Source organism: Micropterus salmoides, unplaced genomic scaffold, assembly GCF_014851395.1.
Source record: "Micropterus salmoides isolate LMB-PRFRI ecotype aquatic unplaced genomic scaffold, ASM1485139v1 Ms_hic_scaffold_8, whole genome shotgun sequence".
Classification (NCBI taxonomy): domain Eukaryota; kingdom Metazoa; phylum Chordata; class Actinopteri; order Centrarchiformes; family Centrarchidae; genus Micropterus; species Micropterus salmoides.
Window position 1 is genome coordinate 19,777,034 of NW_024044570.1, and position 22,300 is coordinate 19,799,333.

Consider the following 22,300-nt stretch of genomic DNA (forward strand, 5'->3'; position numbering starts at 1 on the left):
TGATTTTCCCAAGGTGGATCACTGCAAGGAGACCAGTCTCAACTCCGTACCCACTTAGAGCACCTGCAATTCTAACCAGCTGATACTAGTCCCATTTGACTAAACACCAGGGCTGCCCACTTGATCATTTGCCTACTTGCATATTTGTTTGTTTGCCTAACCAACTGGAAAGCAGGGACTGTCATGTGGGAAAATGATTAACAAATTGTATGCTCTTTAGGAGATGAATGTTGCTGTTAAGCCATGGAGATGTCACCTTTCAGCAGGAAGCCCAGGATGAGACGCTGAGCGAGGACTTTGTTCCACCTGGATGCATGGCAGAGTGCTGAGTGCAGGGCTGCTGACCCAGGCACCGCTTCATTTCAGCCTCAGCAGTAGCACAGAGAGTGGTCCTTACCCCAACCTCAGACACAGTACCTCTACAAAAGCCAGCTGCTGCTCTCACTGCCATTAAAGGTGACGACCACATTACTCTTACACAGATAGCGTTAAGGGGAAAAGAAGGAGGCTATTTTCTTCCAACTTTGCTCTATGTTTCTGCTTTTGTTAGAATATGTTAAGAAGTCCACATTAATTTGATAAGTTATGACATAAGACAGCTATGAGCATAAAGACCAACATATACAAATATAACCTTCATCCACCCCCATCTTCTCTGGGGTGACTGGTGAAACAGTGGAAAACCACAGACATCCTTGAGGTCCACTGGCAGAGCTTTCCTATGGTTCACCAAGTCAAAGACACCCACAAAGACACCCACTGTGGTTTCAAAACTTGAGTCGAGCCTCTAGTAAGATGTGGTACACATGTAGTCTAGCATTCACAATGAGAGGATTAGCCTAATTATTGTAAAGCTTTGTTTTACTACTACACCAGGGCATCTTACAGCTGTTCTGAGAAATCAAATGTCAGGGCAAAATAGAAGGGAGGACACACTTAAATATCCAGTAAACTGGAGTGATTCCAACTTTCTCTGCTTTTGATAAGGTCATTATACCAGCTCACACAATATGAGCCAGATCAGTTAATATACTAGCATTTCATTTAGACTGTGGCAGGCTGAAAACCCTGACCTTTTAAGAAGCTCTCACAATGTCAAGATGATCACATTTCCAACTTCTTGTCAAGTACCCCTACATCATTACCTGTTTTAACCGAGCTTTAGTGGAGTTTGGTAATTCACTTCTTATATGCATATTTTCTATACTTTTGGGTGTGAGTTTAACATGTTTTACTTTCAAGTCACCAGGGCTCTAAAAAGCTGCACTATGAGAGGTGTTTCTGTAGAAATGTGGTTATTCAGCAGAGACAAGCATGCAACAACCAAATTTGCCTTTTGGAGAAACTGGGCTCACTAGTTCTATACGCTTTTTTGAAATTAACTGGTTGGGTTGGTTAACATGCTGAGCAAAGTTACCAGATTTTTTTTTTAATTGATAACCAATGTGTGCCAAATGCAACCATATATGTGTAGCATCTGTGCTAGAACAAATGCATCTAAAATCTACAGCACATACATGTGTGCCTGTCACCCATGCTTTACACCTATATAAAATTTTAGTTTTATTGTTTTCATCATCCACAATACAGACCATCCATCCATCGTCAACTGCTTATCCTGCGTACAGGGTCGCGGGGGGGCTGGAGCCAATACCAGCTGACATCGGGCAAAAGGCAGGGTACACCCTGGACAGGTCGCCAGTCCATCGCAGGGCCACACATAGACAAACAACCATCCACGCTCACACCTAAGGGCAATTTAGGGTCACCAATTAACCTAGTCTGCAGACACGGGGAGAACATGCAAACTAGTCCACACAGAAAGGCCAGGGCACCTGGGGTTTGAACCCGCGACCTTCTTGAGTGAGTGCTAACCACTGCAGCACCATGCCGCCCTTCACAATACAGACCCTGTCACAAAAAAATGTATGGTATATAATGACATATGCTACAACAAACCCGACATCCACCTCCACACAGAACTGATGTGTCAATCATAAGGTCTATCAATGTCTGTCCTCAGGCAGAGGTGCCAAGATGACAAACAAGACATCTGGGACTCAGAGTGCAGCTGTGACTGGGGCATGGCAGGAGATGCCTGAGTCACTAACACCTTCCGAGGGTTGAGGAGCTAGCGGCCTTATTAGAACCTCATGTCACCTCTGACGGCCCCCATAGCAGACATGAGAGCGAGCTTGAGAGTCAGAGAGGTCTGGCACCAGCTGGCAGAGTGACCCAGGCCCTGTGGCTGCTGGCCTGGGAGACAGGCCAGAGCCACCACAACTGTCTGCCTGGATCAACTCTCGCTGGGAGAGAGGACAGCCCCAGGATCCCCATGTGGACAACTGAGAGTGCAAAGGCTTCGTCCACTGGGTGGGACTGACCTTGAAACCTACAGTAGCCATGACTGATCCTGTTTAGTGGATGGGATGACATGCTAGTTAACAAACGTAAGTAGGTTTCCTAGAAATATCTCTATAACAAGAATGATATAACTGGTTTGTTAAATTCATTTAAAACTGTCATTGTAATAAGAGTGTGCTGTGTTGATAAAATGGTAAATAATTCTGCATCATCTACAAGTGTGAGCATTTTAGTGATGCTTTACAAGGTACACCCTTTCTGTAACACTCAAGAGCAAAACACAATCACCATCACCCAACTTTATGTTTTGCTGTTTCAGCGCAGTTATGTGGAAACTACAGATCATTTTGAACAATGATAATATATGTGCTGGCTGTGTGTTCCTCTGTTCTGTCCATGGTCTATCAACAAGCTCTTTACCTGTCAGAAAAACCGCTCAGAACTTCAGGAATTGGTGAAAGCTGAAAAATGGGAGGTATGCAATGTGCCGCTCAGTGGAGAGAAAGTGAGAGAGAGAGAGAGAGAGAGAGAGAGAGAGAGAGAGAGAGAGAGAGAGAGAGAGAGAGACAGAGACAGAGAGAGAGAGAGAGAGACAGAGACAGAGACAGAGAGAGAGAGAGAGAGAGACAGACAGAGAGAAACAGAGAGAGAGAGAGCTGCTCTGTGCCTACAGGCATCTGATGTGCCAGAGCAAAATCCAAAATGAGCCACAGCAAGGGCAGGCAACCCTCCACCCAGCAGCAAAATCATCAAACTTTTAATGACTTGGGCAATTACCCCCAGTGAGCCTGCTTAATGGCATCCAGAGGACGTCACTAGACACCGCTCACTAGGCTACACCACCACGTTCTCTACACTAACTTACAAGACTAATGTGTACCTTCCCTTCTCTACCATCTTTCCCCATGTAGATCCGCACACGCCATGACAGCTGCTCTGAGAAGTAGGTGAAAGACCCAGAAAATGTTCATTAAGCGCCACTGGCTCTGTTGTTGTTATTTTGCGCAGTTCATGAGTTCCAAACCTGTCACGTTAAACAGATACTCCTCTATTTTAAAAGGTTATAGGATAACAGTGTATAATAAATGTCTCAAAAATTGTCTCTGCGACTCAAAATAATTGCTGTGAATACGGTAAATGAAGAGAATCAAACAGGGCGTTGCTGTTGTCTGGTTGTTATCTAGCATTCATTTGCAATCAGCATGTCAGTCTGGCTGATGACTGCGCCGCTGTGTGTGTTTAGGACCATCACTGACATGCACATGAATGGGCTCTTTACCATCCTACAGTATGCATGATGGGACATCTGCTGCCTTCCTGTCTCATTCTGTACACCTCTGCGGGGCCACACAGCAGACATACATATTATGTGAACATAAAGCTGCACAAAAAAGATCTTACTTAAACATGATGCATGCAACAACAGCACAATATTTTAATTGCTATCTTATCTTACCTGTCATTTTTACATAATACACCTAATTACTCTGAAGTATGAAGATGTATTGTCATTATTCACTGTAAGTAATGACTTGAAGCACAATAAAAAAAAACCTCTCCTAAGTTCACTGCCTGTCTAAACTCTGTCTAGACCTGTCTAGACCTTCTCAGCCTTTGCCACACTCTGTGATATAAATCCTGAAAGGTTAACGGCCCTTCTAAAGCTCTTGCAGTGATAATGCAAGGGAGTCCCTGATGTCCCCACACAACATCCTGTATATGTAATATTATCTAATTAGCCCACTTAAGGAATTTTAATGCTATGAGTATGGATAGCTAGCAGCAGAGCGCCATAGATAAAGATTCAAATTGTCTCCTGACAATGGGGACCATATGCTAATGGCTATCCCCCCTTGGTTAGGAGCATGCTCCAGGGAGATGGCACTCTGCGCTTCATAGTCCATAGGAAAAAAAATGGAGAAAGATACACACACATACATCACTTTACACCAAAGCTTTATTTTAGCACGGCGGCCTATTGTCACAGCAGATTCTCTGCTGAGCCAGCTAAAACCAACTAAATGCAAACTGAAGTGCCTGTGTTCTGCTGATAAACTTTCTCACAAATTATACAGTGAGACATTTCAGATCTGATGCAAATGCTCGACTTAGGGAGACACATTAATAATATGCAATGTCTCTGCAGCTCCCCTTTTCTGTGAAACAATACAGAAAAATGTCTTCCCTCGCTCCCTTCATATTTGCAGTATTAAGAATGGTTCATCTGAAGGTTTAACTCGCCCACCTAGTGAACAGTTGACAACCTGTTTTCATGTAATTTGCTCTCTTTCTTTTATTCCCTGATGTCACAGGTCATTGCATATAGCGTAGATAGGAGCAATGAGCCAGGGGTGATTCCTCTCCTGCCGTCGTGCTTGGATCCCAACCAGAGCCAGGTGTTACACTTATAATTGGCCCGCAGTGTGGATTTTTGTTTTGCACTTGGCTGAACTGCTAGTCTCACAGTAACAGACAGAGACACAGTTAGAGTACTGATTGGCTAGCACCATATCATGTTAATACCCTCAGGAGAGGAAGCAATACCACCATTATATTTCTGTGTGCACAGCAAAAAGTGGTTACACCTGTGAAGGAATGCAAATTATATTTTGAGGGTGTGTTAACAAGATGCAATCTATTTGGCTATGGGAGACCTACGCATCTTCATTAATTGGTATAATTCGTCAAACACTGCGCTCACGCTTCCTCAACTTAGCTCTTAAATCAAAGGGAGCATAGCTAAAAACAAAATGGACTCAACCTTCCTGCTATAGATATCCAAGCCTGTTATTCTTGTTTCAAACAAACGAGGACTGTTTTGTACAGTGTTTTGCTGTTTAGGAGTTTATATTTAACGTGAGCAGACAGAGTGAATTCCAGCTCTCTCCCTCTCTGCGGCTAGCTGGGACCAGTGTAGCCAAGGCAGAGAAGGGTGCTGTGTGTCCTGCTGACCCACCCTGCAAATGAGAGGGTGCTGCGGTGCAGTGGCTGCTCCTAATTACTACCAAACAGCTGCAAACACAGGGCTACAGCGAAGGAGCCCAGCCATACTGCCAGGCCAGGGGACAAGCCCTACAGTGTGGGGAGGCTACAGGCGGCCCGCTGTGCCTCTTGCTACCCCCAGTTCACTCCCACGCCATGAGGCCCCTGCTGCAGCCCAGCGCTCCTGCTGCCTCATCAACTTCTCTGGCTGAAATTGCAGGGTGGCAGGGGAATCATGTCTGTAAATACGACCGCACTGACAAAGAAATGTCATGGTCCCTGTTCAGCTGGCTGGGACTTTGGGAAGGGAGGTATGTCTGTTTAGATCCATGCACACCATGACAGCTGCTGAACTCTGGTCCAAGGCAGAAAGGAAAATAGAAGACGACTGTAACCTTTAGACAGGTACAGGTTTTTTTTCTCAGACACAAATGAAGTATACAGTAGCATATACTATATATAAAATTTTATTGTAAAATAAGCTAATACAACATTTATTCAAAAGCGACATATGTTAGAGGTCGTATGCCTCTGGAGCACCTAGGGGTTAAGTGTCTTGCTCAGGAACACACTACTGGAAATGTCACAGTGGGGAATTGAACCCGAGTCTCTCACACCAAAGGCATGTGTGTTATCCACTGTACCATCACATACTATTTTATTTAAACTTTATGAATGAATGGGTTGGTAGATAGATAGGTAGATAGATAGATAGATACTGACCTGTCTGTTCCTCTCATCCATGATCCTGGTGATCTGTATCTTCTTCCGCCCCATGGCTGCGTCCTGTCCGGATTCTCTGACACCTCAACAATATCAGAAAAACAACACGATTTCTTCCCCCACTCTCCTAGCACATCGTGCAACAGTCTCTCTTCTTGTACACGCTATTTCTCGCTTTCTTCGCAATACGCTCTTCGACAGACCACACCACAATCTGCAAAAGGACAAAAAAACAAGTGGGGGGGTTAGCTTGACACTCAACAACGTCTCCTTAGGCACTTCAAAGCACTGGAGGGCTCTGTTTTCTGTTCTCTAGCACATTCAGAAAGTATGAGACCCACACGGCATACACTTATCTCCTCTGCTGCTGCACTTGAACCACAGCTGGAGTCAATGAAAGATGCTTCACACTTAGAGTGCAGCAGCTATACAAGACTCACTTACTAGTTTTATTGTATTGTTGTAAGTGTACAGGATTAAATCTGTACATTCACACAATAATATAGAAGTTAAAAGTTAATATTTTAAAGGAATAGGGAAATATGCAAATTGCTTTCTGAAGAGTTAGATGAGAATAATGATACCACTCTCATCTGTAGATTAAAGACAGGCTACAGCCAGCAGCCGGTTAGCTTAGCTTAGCATGAACACTGGAAACAGGGGTATCAGCTAGCCTGGCAAAGGGATATAACGTTAATTAGTGACTACTGTTGGTAGGTGGAGTTTGTTACCTTTGGACAGAGCAAGGCTAGCTGTTTCTCTATGTTTCCAGTCTTTCTGCTAAGCTAAGATAACCGGCTGCTGGCTGTAGCTTCATTTCTACCGTACAGACATGAGAGTGTTATAAATCATCTCCCTTAACTCTCTGTAAGAAAAGGAATAAGTGTATTTCCCAAACTATTTTGCTTTAAAAGCTGCGGTAGGTAATGCATTTCAGAAAAGTCTTTTGTTTGTTGAAATTCTCTTTACATCCCAACAGCAATCAAAAAACAAAACAAATCCAGTTTCTGTGGCTGTTGCAGGCCTGTAATAAGCCCAGCTGCCTACCTGACTAACTGCATGCACTCTGCCCATGCACTCATTGCACATGAAAATGTGTTTTGGGGGAGTAAGGTGGGACTTTTTCCATTGGATACTTTCAAATCTAGCTGTCTCTTGATAGTTTTTCCAATGTTACCTAGCTTTAAGTACTGCAACAACACTTTAATCTCTATATCTTTTGATGTTTTACCAAGCTAATTTACCTTAATTAAAAAAAAATTTCCTTTCCCTGCCTGCAGAAACAGAACCACAACATTTCCTTACTCTTCCTGAGCTGACCCACAATGATGCCAGCTTTGCTCTTATTAGATGATTAAGAGAGCACCCAGTCTGGGGTTGACAGAGAGTGGGGGTAAATTCCCACATGAGCTTCTAACCTGGCCAGTGGTTCAGACCACACTGTTCCCCAGGGAACATCTAACTCTGTCCTGACTCTGCTTCTCTGCAAGAAGAGATATAGCCCCCCTCCCTGGAGGTGCATCCATCACTTACACCCAGCAAATAGAAACTGTCTAAACAACTACATTTCCCCTATGAGTACAAATGTAGAAAGGTTAACAACTCAGGCCATTAGATGCAGTCAGCAGTTGTGAGGCGAGGAAGCCAGGGGCCGAATTGGCAGTGAAAATGAAAATGACCAGTTCCAGTGGCACACAGTCATTATGGGTTACAGATGGACTGGCATTATGGTGTCTGGCTGTCTGAATCGGCGCTCCACTGTAGGCAAACTTGACTGAGATCACCTCGCTAACTACCCACGCACGGCTGTCTGAGCCAGGAAACTAACCACCTAAACCCCCACAAAGAATTTCCCCAAACCACATCACAACAGGCCAGGGAGAATGACGATGTTCTTCTTCATTTCTTCATTCACCATTTCACACACACATACATGGACAGAGCAGCATTCGAAGTAGAGGGAGGTCGGGGGGATCACCTCTCCCAAATACATACCTGAGCCACCCTGAAAGCTATAGTATTGCAAAAACTGATTATTCCATAACTATTCATTGTGTTTATTTAATATTAAAGCCCTCCATGAATTTACTGGAATGGGTGGTATGCTGGACATTACAGACATTTGATGTGATTCTTTGTCTCTTTCATTAAGAAGGAATGTCAAATTGAGTTTTGGTTATACAAATAAGTTTAATGCTTTCTGCAGAACAGGCAAGTGATGAAGTTGACGGACAAATGGTAACTGTGGTGTATTTTGTCTGAGAGAGTTTAGAAGATAATGGTTTTCTCACTCTGTGAGTGCAGTATGTGATGTTAAAAAAGTTTATTTTCTGCCTCTGAATTTTGATGCACTAGTTAACAGTATTGTACAGTTGTCTCCGTGCAATAATGTGTGAATTTGCTGTTGACTTAGAGGAACCTTTCTGAGGTGGACTAATCTGTAATCATCTGTTGAAGCTGGTTTGAACTGACCACAGCAAGTTCTGTTCTTTGCACATATGATTGTGTTCATTGATGTCACATGGGTGTAAGAAGTGTGCCCCATCTAAAAGAACAATATGCTCCTCCAAAATGCTGCAGTCCTGCTCATTTAAAAAAAAATCAGTGAAACTGTGCATCAGAAAGAATCTAGACACTCACACATACACACACGTGCGCACATCCTTTCCTCTCTTTATACAGAGGAACTGTCACGGTAGGACAGTTCAAGTCTAGAGGCATAATAGACTGTGTCATGACATTTCTCTTACACAGATACGAAATGACAAGCTGAGAGGGCCTTCAGACTGCAGGTGTGCCACTGTCCCAACTTAGTGTCCATATTCATCAAAAGTTTGTAGAAAGCAAAAACATCTTGCTGACAAAACCTTGAATGATCACTCTAATCCAATGCTGCGGTTGATCACATCAGAACATACTTCACTGTGGATCAAATAACACAATTTCAATCTCCAGAACTAAGTGGGAAATTTTCAGCCTGCACTACTAGACATGTCAGAAGATGGTCAGATTACAAAAGAGGACAATGCCTGTACTGTAGCGGACATGTTTGTGCGTGACACTCTGACTTCTCTTGAGTGTTAGAACAGGACAAAGTGTCTGTTTGTGGCCAAATCATGTGGTCTTTGTGTGTGTGTGTGTGTGTGTGTGTGTGTGTGTGTGTGTGTGTGTGTGCGCGCGCGCGTGTGTGTGCGTGTGTGCGTGTGTGTGTGCGTGCGCGTGCGTGCGTGTGTAAGAAACAGAGATGAAGAGATAAAAATAAAAAGAGAAAAGGAAAGGGGGCAATCTGAGCCTGGAAGCAGGAGCAGGCCAACACAAGGCTATGTGTCCGCCTCAATAAATACTTGTGTATTCAATGTAAACTCTACTGCAGAAGTCCCACCTCAGTAAGTCAAATATAGAATTCTGAAAATAATGACAGGCAGTATAATAGTCTTTAGAGATGCTTCATTCTGATTTGATGGATTGGTACAGGTGCCGACACTGAACTTGTTAAGCAAATCGGGTATCGGCCAAACACCATACAGTTTTCTGCTCCACTCCATTCATTACAGCAGTAAGTTAACGTGCTTAAGCTGCCACTGATACTTTGCCACTTCCTGCATGTGCTGCATAGTAAATGCATTTTAATGTGAAGACAGTGGCCGGCCTTTTCTGCGAAACCAAAAGTGACAAGCGTGGTTAGCTAAAATATCGTTTTTCGAAACATGGAGCTTGATAGCTTGAGAAACATCATGTTGCATCTATAAGACAAAACTTGATGGTCTGTCTGTTGTTGATACATTGTAATGTTGTAATTTCAGAAACCCTCTAAACAATATAAGTAAAAGTTCTACAAGTTTAAAATGCACGTTGGTGTATAAAAGTCTGTCTACCTTTAGTTTGTACTTACAAAGCAGCACATTGTATATCAGCATTGCATCACATACTCTTTTAAAAGACCTTGATATGATACACCTGGTCCATTTTGATATAAACCAATCCAGCAATCTACTGAAAGTTGCTTACCAAACATTTGTAACACATAAATCAATGTGCAGAGAATATGTCGTCATAGGAACGACTACATCAGCTTGACAGAAAGTCAATATGACTAACAGGACAAGTCCATGCCTTACTATACCTTCTGTTAAACACACATACACGTTTTGGAATACGCAGTACCTATAAAAGTAACTAACCATTACAATCGTTTCTGACCAGAGCCGCTTTGGTCCTTCATGACGACGTGTAAGACTGGTCAAGTGACAGGACAGCCAGTCTGCTTCCTCCTCCCTTAAGACAGACCATGGAGACACTGGGAGGCTTGGTGACAGGCCTGGCCCTTTCACAATCAATAAAATATGCTCTATTCCCTGTGTAATTACTGGATCCAGCACGTCCTAGAGCCTGTGTTCACTCCACACAAACTTGAGGCATTACTTCCTCCACTGTCCTATATAAAAGGTATCTTAAAATTACATAGATTTATGTTGCAGGGTTTAGCTAATGAACAAAAAATAAGGCCAGTGTTCTTTTGTACAGTATAATAGTAAAAAGTAAACATAACAAAACTGTATCAACTAAATCTATTCCACTATAATCTTTTCCAGGCCACGTCTCAAATGTACAAATAAAAAAGAACACAATAAAGGTTATTCAAAAATCCATCCTATCTGACTTTTGTAAAAGAAGCAACCATGCCTCTACTTCTTTGAAGGTGATGGACAGCAGCCAAAGTCTTGAGCATAGCCGTGACAGTTGCACTTCCTGTGCAAGCCAGCATTAGCCTCAGTATCCTACCACAGGCCGTGGGCAGACAAGACTCAACTTCCTGCCCCTCCACTTCCTGTTATTCAGGACCCTTCTACATGCCCCTCTGCGGGGGAGTCAAAGGGAGCCGGGGAGAGATGGAGAGAAGGAAGAAAGGAAGGGACCACCTTGGGGACAACCTTCCCCTCAATACCGTCCTGACTGAAAGTCCGAGACTAAACAACAACAGAGACTCATCTCTTGTGGCTTCACTCTGTGTGCTTATTATGTTTACTGGAAGGATCATTACACAGGCAGGACGGCGTGCACACGCTGCTCTCAGCCACTCACTTTACAATTAGTAGGCAGAGACCTTTTCCTTGTTATTCAAACACTCCAACGGTTACATAAGAATGAATCACAGCTCTCGCAACACAAGTTAATATACATTGAAACAACATGTTCATGACAGAAGTACATTTTTCATAGGATGCAACAGCCTCATGCATGTAATCTGATGTGCACTGATATGGGGATTCGGTGAAATAATCCATGACAACGTTCTAAAGTGTATCGAACTCAAAGTGGCAACACTGTGGCTCGGGTTGTGATTAGCTTCTGGCAGACTGAACACATAAAGCGAAGCAGACTAAGCCCACAGTTTTAGCGATTTGTTTCAATGGAGCCTTGACACCAGCGCAGTAGGAAATGAACATCCACCTCTTTGTTCTTGCTTTCATCAGGAGGTGTTGTACCTGTAAATGGGGCTGTTGGCCTGAGGGGAGTGGAGGCAAGCCAGCCCTCTCACGCTCTCTCCCTCTTCCCTTTTGTGAGAGTGCGCTTATCTCCCTCTCCAGCAGTGAAAGGCAGGATTGCGGCCCCAGCAGCATCACTAGTGTTAATGTCTCCTGATGCTAATCTGACACACGGCTGATCCCTCAACAACCATTTTCTCCATCCCCTATTTTTCAATCCTCCCCCATCTTTCCCTTTCTTTCTTTCTTTCTTTTTCTTTCTTTCTTTCGTTCTTTCCTCTTCTTTCTCTCTTTCTTTGAATTCATGTTATACATTCCCTCACCTCAGTTTCCAAGGCAACTAATGAGATATAATTAATAAGAGCTATTGCAAGGGCATGCGAACAAAAAAGTGAAAAAAGAGGCTTTGAGAAATGTAGCGAGAGGTGGGGCAGTCTGCAAAACATGGACTTTCTGCAGCACTTCCCCTCCTCTGTAAAGCATTGCTTGAGGTGACATTTCTCATGCCAGAGAGTGATTTCAATAACATTTAAAGGAGAGGGTAAAATTATTACGATAAGAATACCTTGAAGGTGAAAATTAAATACATATAAGTACAAAAGAAAACCTTGCAGGCCAAAATCTTGGGAGTGTAAAATTAAGTAAATGTTGCTAAATTGCTTGCAGATTTATAGCCATTTAAGACAGTCGTCAAGCATCTTTAATCTTATTTCATTAAGCAATATGTTTCGTATACATATTAAATCAGTCTGAACCTAACTCAATCGAGTAAGATACAAAAATGTGACCTGCACAGTGGGGACAGTCACAAAGCCAGCAGTGACAGCCCACACTGAAATGGCAGCCAGCAGACAGCAAGTGGTTAATCTGCCCTGATGACTGGTAGCACAGTCCAACTCTCCAATGACCCAGCTGTAATCCCACAATGGATCAATGCAAGTTCAAACAATCCTCCATGCTGCTAGCACCTTGCTTGGGCTGGGGGATGGTGTGTAAGACAGGGACCAGGAGACAGAAAGCTACTTATCACCTCTAAAATGACATCAAAATGAAAGAAACCCCTGTAGGATGAACCTGTTCTCACTGAGAAAATGTTTCAGTGTAGGCCACGTTACACAGCCGACTGAACGGAAATGATGACACTCTCCATATAAATACTGGACATGTATCCAATCTACAAAACCCGAATGACGATGAGTGGATATAACAACCAATGACGGACATCATACGCTGACAGTATTACCAGACAGACATCCTCCATCTCGCTCTCACAGTACTGTCAGGGGATGAGAGGACTAGGCAAGGTGACTTTGACTAAGTGCCTTGGGGTTTCATGAGAAAACGCCATTGACATTACATTAATTTCATGTTCTTTTTTAACTGACTTAGTGCCACAGAGCCCTGGATAGCTGGAAAAAATGAAACAGACAATTTTTTTTTTTGCTTCAGCTTCAAGGCAAAGGCAGCTGAGATCTAGAGGCCAGTAAGACAACAGTGACAAAGAGGTGACATGATCAGCTACCAACTTTTTCCTTACTTAAGAGTCATTCAACAGAGGGACAAGACATTCACTCAACAGACCAGGATGAAAGTTAGTCAGATACTTTCCACTGCACTTCGTGTGTTTGGGTTTGATAGCAGGTGTGTGTATGAAAAAGAAACAGCAAGAAAACAACAGAGAGACAGAGTCAGACAGAGAGAGTGGGAGAGAGAGAAGGCAGTATGACTGTGTTAACTATGTGGAAAGATGTAAGGGAAACAAGACTAAAAGAAGTACCCCACGCCCATCCCATCCCACCTCTGTGGTAGTGTGCGGCAGCGGCGTTGTAACATAATTACTGCTGGGACACTTCTATTCCCAATGATCCATTTGCGTCAGTCAGGTTTTCGAGCCCAGCCAATGAATGGATTCTCAGTTTCTCAAGGATAAAGAGATGACCCTCTCCTAACAGTTATATCCATTTCATGTAGAAAAGCTACTCTCCTACTCAAGGTAAATCCCTTGATGCACATTTGAGTGAAACTTTTATGAACAAAGAAAATGATGATAACTTCCTTGATGCAAGGCTAGGGTGATGAATTATGTCTCATTAAAAATGAATGCACTTGACAACTTAGGAATCATGTATGCACAGTATATAGGTATATAGTGTCAAGTACTAGCCCCAGTTTGTGCCTCTAAAGTATCGTCATTCCATCTGAGTCACAGAGCTAAGCATCCGGGTTTGCGTAAAATAATTATTAAGCGCAAAACCCCTGAAGGTCATTTAACAACACTTGTCCTTAAGGTATTTCCACAGTTCTTAAAGACTCTTACAACCATCTGGATGAAACTATTTCATCCACCGCATGGCAAAAATATTTTTTAACCTCTTCCCAAATTTCTGCATTTTATTTACCTACCAGGGGTGTTAACTGGAAATTACATTACTTCTCACTCAATTTTTTTAAATCATATACTGTATATTGGTATACATATATTGATGTTTCTTTCCAATAATATATATTTCCATACAACATAGCAGATTATTTTTTGCTTGAATTTTTATAAAAAGGTCAGACACATTCATTTCTAAAATGCAAGTGCAACTTAAGAAACTGCAAAATTGTGCAGCAAACTGATTTTTCCATCCACATGGTGTGCAGAGTCTTTTAGGAATCTGGAAATACCTTCGGAACAACTATAGGTGTGTAAGTGTGACTCAAATATAACAGCGATACATGAGAGGCACACTCTGGGGCTAGAGTCCTGCTGGAGTTAAAAAGTGTTAAAGCTATAGTATTTCTCATAGTAGCACAGAGTAAAGCATTATTGTAGCTTGATAAACTTTTCTATTAGGTTAACTTCTTGACCCCTAGAAATAATTTCTAATCAGCCAATCTACAGTATGTCATGCTATATCAGTAAAATGCAATTGACAGACTAATGGCTAATTACTCACTTCATATTAATGCCATTGGTTTAACAAACAATGTCTCTGGGCAAAATCCCTCCATCACCCACATTCCTTATGACAGTATGTCAGTTTAACAAGTCAGTGTCTTGACATGGCATCAGTTTTCAGCACTGGATGAACACTCCCTGTGTAACACTTTACTTCTGATGATAAAGTTACATGTTACAAATCTGAGGGTGTTTTCTTCTTAATTCATTAATTTTTGTTTTGTTTTTGTGAGATCACTTGCTGTAAACTGGTGGAGCAAATATTTAATAGGGTAACTTCAGTATTTTTCAACCTGGGCCTTATTTTCCTTTGTATGTATCTATGTGACTCATTGGGACAAAAAAAAACTGAAATTGGTCCAGTATTGAGGGAAGGCGAGACAGGGCTGGAAAGTATTCCCTTTGATTTTATTGTTTTTGTTAGTTTGTGTTTTTGTGCGACTTTGGTGTTTTAAAGGGTTCAAAACACCAAAGTTGCACAATAACACAAACTAACTGATTGAGGCAGCGGTAGACCAGAGAGGTAAAATTACTATTTTTGTTAAGGGAGAGAGACAAAGAGACACACAAACACACTTGCCCAACAAAACTAATGTATACATGGTCCTAGATTTGAAAATTTGCATAGCGTTACAGTGTGGTGCCATAGTCTGATCTGGTACGATGGCATGTGTCCATTTGCATGGTTGTCTATCATCAGATGGACTTCTCACCAGGGAACAATAATAATGCCAACACCATAGGGAGCAACAGTCCCCCACCCTCCCAGGAAGCCTGGGAGCTGTGTTAAGTGCCATGGCAGCCTTTTGATGTTGCGCAGGCTGCAACTCAGAGATGGTAAACAGCAAAGATGAACCAAGATCTTCCTCCAGGGGGAATCCACAGTGTAAGGATATTAGGGACGTCATGCATAATGTGTTTCAACAGCAGCACATTTACCCAATCTTAACACGTCTTTGGAAACTCTGAGGATCCAGATTAGACACTGAGAATCCAGATTCAATTCTCTCTTGGTGTTTGATGATCAGCAGGCAGATTTAACAATAAAATAGCGAGTGCTGCAGAAAGACAACAATTTCTGGTACACATACAGGTAGTCCACATTGTTAAGGATTATAGTTACTGTCTGGCTTAAGAGAATGTCTCCTTTTAATGGTAAAAAAATTAAAAAAGCTCAGAATAAATATTTGATTTTCTCTTCCCATTTTTATCTTCCACTCGATGCCTCTTTCCCACAGTGTTCCATTACATAAAAGGTTTATGCAATCTGAGCAGTGAGGATGGCCATGAGTCATAACATCAGTGAAAGGGGCTGGCTAAAGTAGCATCGATTTTTTTTTTCTTACAATCTTATGTTATAGAATTAGTCTGTTAATGACCTCACACATGCCTGTCATTCACATGTTTCATTTTCAGGTTAAAACAGTTTAAATAAAGCAACTGCTCAACTCAATTCCTGAAAATACAGTGTGACTGGAAAGTGTCTAACATCTGGGTTTGTGAATGTCTGTCGCAGGTTTTTATGTTGTGAGATTTCTGTAACATCACACTGAGAGACAGTTTTCACTTTGAATAATCAGTCTGCTTTGTGAATGATGTGTTTTAACCGTAAACAGCATGTTTCAATAGCAGACTATTCCTGAAATTTCCACAGGGCAGATGGGACAAAAAAGGTGCAAGGCATATCATCATTTGTTTATCACTGACACAAGTTGGAAAACTGACTTCAATCTGAAAGACTTTTTCTCATGTCTATCTCCATTTGAAAATCTATTGACATCAATGAACGGCATTCACAGAGCAAATAATCTAAGGGGTATTTCTGCAGCTATGACCCACAGTTTCTCAAAATCAGAGGATGTGTGCTAGCTGTCACATGAACACTGTGTGCAAATAGTGTGATAGAGAGAAAGGGAGACAGACAGAGAAAGGGAAAGAGTCCCCCACAGGCCTTGCTGCTGCTCGCCTCTCCAGGAATCTTTTCAGTCAAACTGTTTGGTGATAGCCTCTGGTCCTGAGTCCCAGGGCCAGCAGCTGATGATGTATGCCCCCCTCAACCCCTATATACGTTGTGAACACCCCCGGCAGTTGGGCCGACAGAGGTTGAGGGGAGGAGGGAAACAAAATCAAGAACAACACAGTCTGACAAGAATATACAGGCTGGCAACGGCTCACTGGTGGAAACACTACACCATTTTCAACTAGATTTTGGCCCACAACACACAGATGGAAAGTGGACTGGGAGAAAGGGAGAGGACAGACGGGCAGACGCACAAACAGCGGGCAGACTCAACACCTCACTCACAATCACAGTCACACTATATAGAGCTGGGACCTAGAGACTGGAGATGCAATGACAAAACTCTGAATTCTGAATGCCCTTGATTTCAAAAGATTAGATTTAACTTACAACAAATATGGCCTACCAGAGTGCAAATATTTTGAAATTGTGTCCACTTAAGAAAGATGCCATCTGAACTGTAAAAGCCTAGAGATGATATTGTGGCTTGTAAAAGTGATACTTGATCAGGCTTACACTTCCCATAAAGTGGGAAAGGTCAAAAAGACATTCTCACCATCCTGAATCTGCACACAACAACAACAACAACTGTATTTGGTTTGGAAACCAGCTTAAAAAGAGCATGGATAAGGCATAGCGGTTTTCATGCTGCTGGAGCCCAGCCCCAACAAGAGAGGAAGACAACTTTGAACTACAAGTCAGGGCCCCACAGTGAACTGGAGCAGCTTCCAGGGAGCAGAGTGAGCTGGGCCACTTCCCTTCCCTGTTCATATGGCTGATGTGTGCTTCAGAATAATGGGAGGAATCACATCCCCCCCAAGCTGTCCTGGTTCACAGGGCTTCTCAGACAAACAGAAAAACAAGGATATCACAGGCCAGACCTCCTTCCTGCAGCTTGGGAGGCCACAGGGCCGGTTCAGCTGCAGGAGATCCAACTCTTCCTTTCAACAGCTACTGGACTTGTAGTCGATGTGCTCGCTGTAGGAGACCCAGGTCACAGCTGTATTTACTACACCAGCCACTGATAAATTGTTTTCCATGGACTCTACTTTTTCTTGTTTAACATAATGGGAGGCTACATTAAATGGTGGTAAAGGCTGTAGCTGAACCTATTTAAGCAGTCTGTAACAACACAGTAAACAGCTTCATCACACAGAGCTTACCAGACTTTGAAGTATGTTTACTTTGTGCATTGTTCAATTGTTTGTCTATTTGTGATGCTTCTAGTTAATCGACTCTATACAAAGCCAGAGAATTTAAATCTCCAGTGAGAAATGCTTTTTAAGATCTACAGTAGAACATCAGGAATTCAATACAGTGGGGTATATTAGCAATCATGGGAGATCTTTTGATCTAGTAAATTAGATTATAATATATTCCTTTGATTTATGTTTTTTTCAGAGTCTCATTAAAATTCAGTTAAAATGCAACTCAGCAAAGAGATGTCTTTCTTAACTTCCTTTTCAACTACAATTTTTTTTTCTCAATACATGATTCAACTTAATAATATCACCACAGTATTCAGGTATCCACTCACTATTACAACATCTCCGTGCAGGGAAATGTCTATTTCATGTAAACAATAAAAAAAACAAGATAAAATAATGACTAACCAAACCACAGGACACGCACGTTTGGGTTACAGGTCTTAGTGTGGCCCCCTCACTTTTGAGATGATGCACAGTGTGATACTGTGGTTTTTCTTGCACTCCAGAAAGCCAATAGAGGGAGGAGGAGGCACCTTAGAAATGTTCTAAATGACTTGACATCTCAAAGTCATCACCTTTGCTCCACCGCACGCTTCCACAGTCTACCCTCCCAAACCACATTGTGTGCATGTGCTATTCTGCTCATTTGAGAATGTGGCCTGTCAAAACTTAACACAGTAGCCTGCAACTGAGGGAACACAACATGATATATGATGCTTTAAAAAAACAGAAGCTAAAAACACAACACTTTCAAGACAGAAAGTGACTATGGTGTTATGTTAGGATACTACTGTGGGTGTACAACACCATGGGTTTGTTTGTATTCAGAGTTTCAGTCAGCGAGTGAGAGACAGACTAGGATCATAGTGGCGAAAGTAGATTAACAGCAGATTTAGAGTGCGGCTCTGCTTGAGGATCTTCCTGCTGATTCTCCTGGTTGAAGAGGTGAAGAGACCTCCAGTCAGGCCTCGTTTGGAAGAGCAGGGGAGAGACAGGAAAAGACGGCGCAGCCTTAAGCTGCTCTGCCCTGCTCAGCAGCACATGTGCTGAGTGAGCCAAACAGGGTGGCTTACTACCAGAGGTCTCAGTCAAGGGCAGGACAGTTGAAAGGTCACTGCTAGCTGTCTTGCTATACAAACAGTGCCTCAGCGGGTAATACATTCACCCTCTGAGCTTACATCAGGCTATTAGAGGGCCTAAACAATATTGCAGACTCTCAGCAGAGTATCTAACAGCGGGTGAAATACAGTTATTTAATTTAAGAGCTATATGTTTTTATAGCAGCCATTGTGGCTATTTGAAATTTGTATGAAGTGTGTGCACTTTATTTTAAAGTTTAAATGAAATTTCCTTTTGAATCAACCACTCCATGCCAAAAGGTAAGCAGTATTTAGCAAGTTGGTGTTGTGTGACACCCTGTGCTAGTCCACACACATACCGGTGGCTCATGATCACAGCAGACGTCACACAGAAAGAGGGCCAGGAACTGAACACAGGACCTCCATGAGGTGAGGTAGCAGTGCTAACCAATGGCCAACCGTGACCTATTTAGCATTAATCAAACTCAGAAAAAAAAAAACAATTAACAAAGTGTGTCTCTTGACCTGAAATCAAAATTTCATCAAATGATCAAAAGTTTTCTGCTTAAAATTCATAGTTTAGGTCTGATTATTGGTTTGATGTACAACTATTTGTTTACCAAAAAAAAAGCAGCACAAGTCTTCTCTCTTTAGTCTACAGACGACAGTCTTCAGTTTACTGCGGTCTAAAACATTATCTGCCAGGCTCAAGATTCTGCATCCAACCTCCAGGTCTCACAGGAAAACGCTGGAATCTCCATATTGATGATAGAGCTCCAATAAACAATTAATCATGTTACTAAGATGCTTTTGTTTTGTCAGAGAGAAAGCTGAGTGAGTATTATCACACCACCTTTTTCTATCTTGAGTAATGTTGAGAGTAAATCTTAAAAAAACAGCAGTTCAAGTATGGCATAGTGACTAAACTAAGTAAAAAGTAAACGCACAAAGGAAAAAAGCAAACACAAACATTAATGATTAATGATAAAAGGTCTCACCTCAATAGTCAGTTTCATCAACCAAATCAACCACAAAACTGTATTTAATGCTCACACTCTCAGCCAGAAAACTCAGTTGTATTTAATGCTCACTTTAAGATAACAGCCAGCCCTGTATAGATGCCACTTCAATGTTGTAAAAAAAAAATTTTGCATGCAAAATGCAAAATAAGATTTTAAAAAATATATTCACAATCATGACACGATTTTTTTAAATGTATAAAAACAACTGTAAAGCAATGGTAATATCCACAACCTGTAACGATCTAGCTAAATTTAAGGAAACATCTTGGCCTACCAAACAATCAAAGATACACTATCGTCTTTATTGGACCAAGAATGTTGAGTTTCTATCTCTTATTTTTCAGCCAATACATCCTTGGCTTTCAGCTTTCTGGTGTTTTGTCCTCCTTGGAAAAAATGTCCTGGGAGGAGGAGAGCGGAGGAGAAAGACTTTCACTCAGTGATTCAGAGGCATCGTGTAAACGCCAGCATTCTCTTTCTGACAACCAGCGTTGATTGCAGATCCGACTCGCCCACACACTCCACATTTCTCCTGGAAGGAGAAGCTGAGGCACAGAGATTGAAGTGGGATGAGGAGTGCAGTAAAAGATGCTGCAGCTGCCCGTTCTTCACACCGTCACCACCTCTCATTTCTCCCTTTCCACTGAGAACTTGTGCTAAGACGCAAACACGCACTTACGCACATTTACAGAGACATGCAGGGGCACACAAACATAATATGCAACAAGGCTAAAACATTTAATAAACAGTGGCAGTCATCGTGGAATATCCTCCATCTAGCCCGTATTAAATAATACAGGGTGGAATCTGATAGATATATTATCAAACCCTGTTGTGTGTTGTTTGCTTAATGGCTAAGTTTGACCATTTGGGGTCTCTGAGGTTAGAGCAACAGTTCACCGCATGCATGGGAAACACGCCGGCTCTATCTGTCGCATCACAGACATCATATCCATCCCTTTGACTAATATCTGACATAAATTGTTAAAATGATATTCATATCAGCAGCGTTGAAAGAATCCCTCATCTACACATTAGACATAAGAGCTCACGTGATGTGGATCATGAGCAACAAGGCCCATTACTGGAGAGGCCTGGGGCAGCACAGAAGCTAATGACTGCAGATTGGAGGGTGCTTTACTGCTTTGCTTTAGAAATCACTGACAGCCAGCTGGTATGGTAATGTAAATGCCATCAGAACAGCAGTAACATAAAATGGACAGTGAAAAATACAAGTATGCTTTTGTAATGCAATAACAACTCATGTCCCTGAAGAATTACTTTAACAATAAAACGTGTCATTGGTTCGACCTGATAACTGAGGGATACAGTGTGAGTAGTAAAATGTTTACTATTGGGGTTAGGGCAACATAATGATTTTTAAACACATGCTGGTAAACAACACACCAACTACACAGCTTTTAAAGATGCTGATGCACAGTTTGAACTGCTGGATTGTATGCATAACATAAAAACACAAAATATACCAATACCAATATTAACTTGCAAAAAGAAGAAAGAGTAGAGAACAATATCAAATTACCTTAGTGGTATATTGTGTTACAAGTGAATAAAAAAGCCTCCTTCTGTACAGGGTTAATGAGACAGGTATGGTGTCGGCATACACTAGACACATTTTAGGAGGTCAGGTTACTGTTGACCGTTACCCACTCTGGTGAGGGGTCACAAGATGCCCCAGAGATTCAATGACCCACCAGAGAGCAAAAGATCCTCTCTCACAAGCTCTGTTACCAAACTGAAATTTACTGTGCACTGCATGTCATTTTAAATAATAAAATAATGGGATCTTCAGGTAATAATCGAGTATGTAAAAAGAAGTCTAATTACCTCCAAAACATTAATTCACCTGATTGGGTGCAATTCAGCTGAGCTTCTTTCAGCTTTAACCAGCCATTAACCCCCCATCATCGCTCTTAAAAAAACTAATGACTAAGTCAAATATAAGGACCTTAATCACTGTATATATAATGTGAAAGTGCCAAAATGATATGAGATTAAGCTTGATGTCTGCAACTACATGTGCTAGGCATGTAGTCTTAAAAATAATTATAGCATGTAGTAGATACACAGACAACACTGGTGACAACATGTATATGTCAGTAAGCAAGGGTAGTGATGTCACCGTGCACGGGCTGACCAGCACCATCTAGATTTCAAAACCACTAACGTCAAGCAGTTTTCAAAACTGGCAACCTTTAGCGCCCATGTGCAAAACTGAAAACCTAGGATATACATGTTTTTGGGGGGAGTTGCATAATGTGTAAACATACAATCTGCTGCAAACTCAATATCAGACCTCAACTTCTTTAACCGGGTTATTCACTGTGCGAACTGTTCCCAGCTGTTGTGATGGCTCAACAGTGTTATTATATACACATTGATTACTATTTTGCGCAAACGATGCGCCTGTTTTACAAAGTACACTTAACACTTAAGATCCCACAATTGACT

The 22,300-nt window shown here is 41.9% G+C and overlaps 1 protein-coding gene across 6 annotated transcripts in view; it reads right to left on the bottom strand.

The window, feature by feature from the left end:
* Nucleotides 1-22,300, bottom strand: part of mef2aa (myocyte enhancer factor 2aa) — a 64,594-nt gene that overhangs the window by 36,552 nt on the left and 5,742 nt on the right. For all 6 annotated transcript variants that reach the window (XM_038705368.1, XM_038705373.1, XM_038705370.1 and 3 more), the window contains exon 2: nucleotides 6,070-6,283. In XM_038705368.1, the coding sequence (XP_038561296.1) occupies nucleotides 6,070-6,123 (54 nt within the window). In that variant the 5' untranslated portion in view covers nucleotides 6,124-6,283. The remainder of the gene's footprint in view (nucleotides 1-6,069; nucleotides 6,284-22,300) is intronic.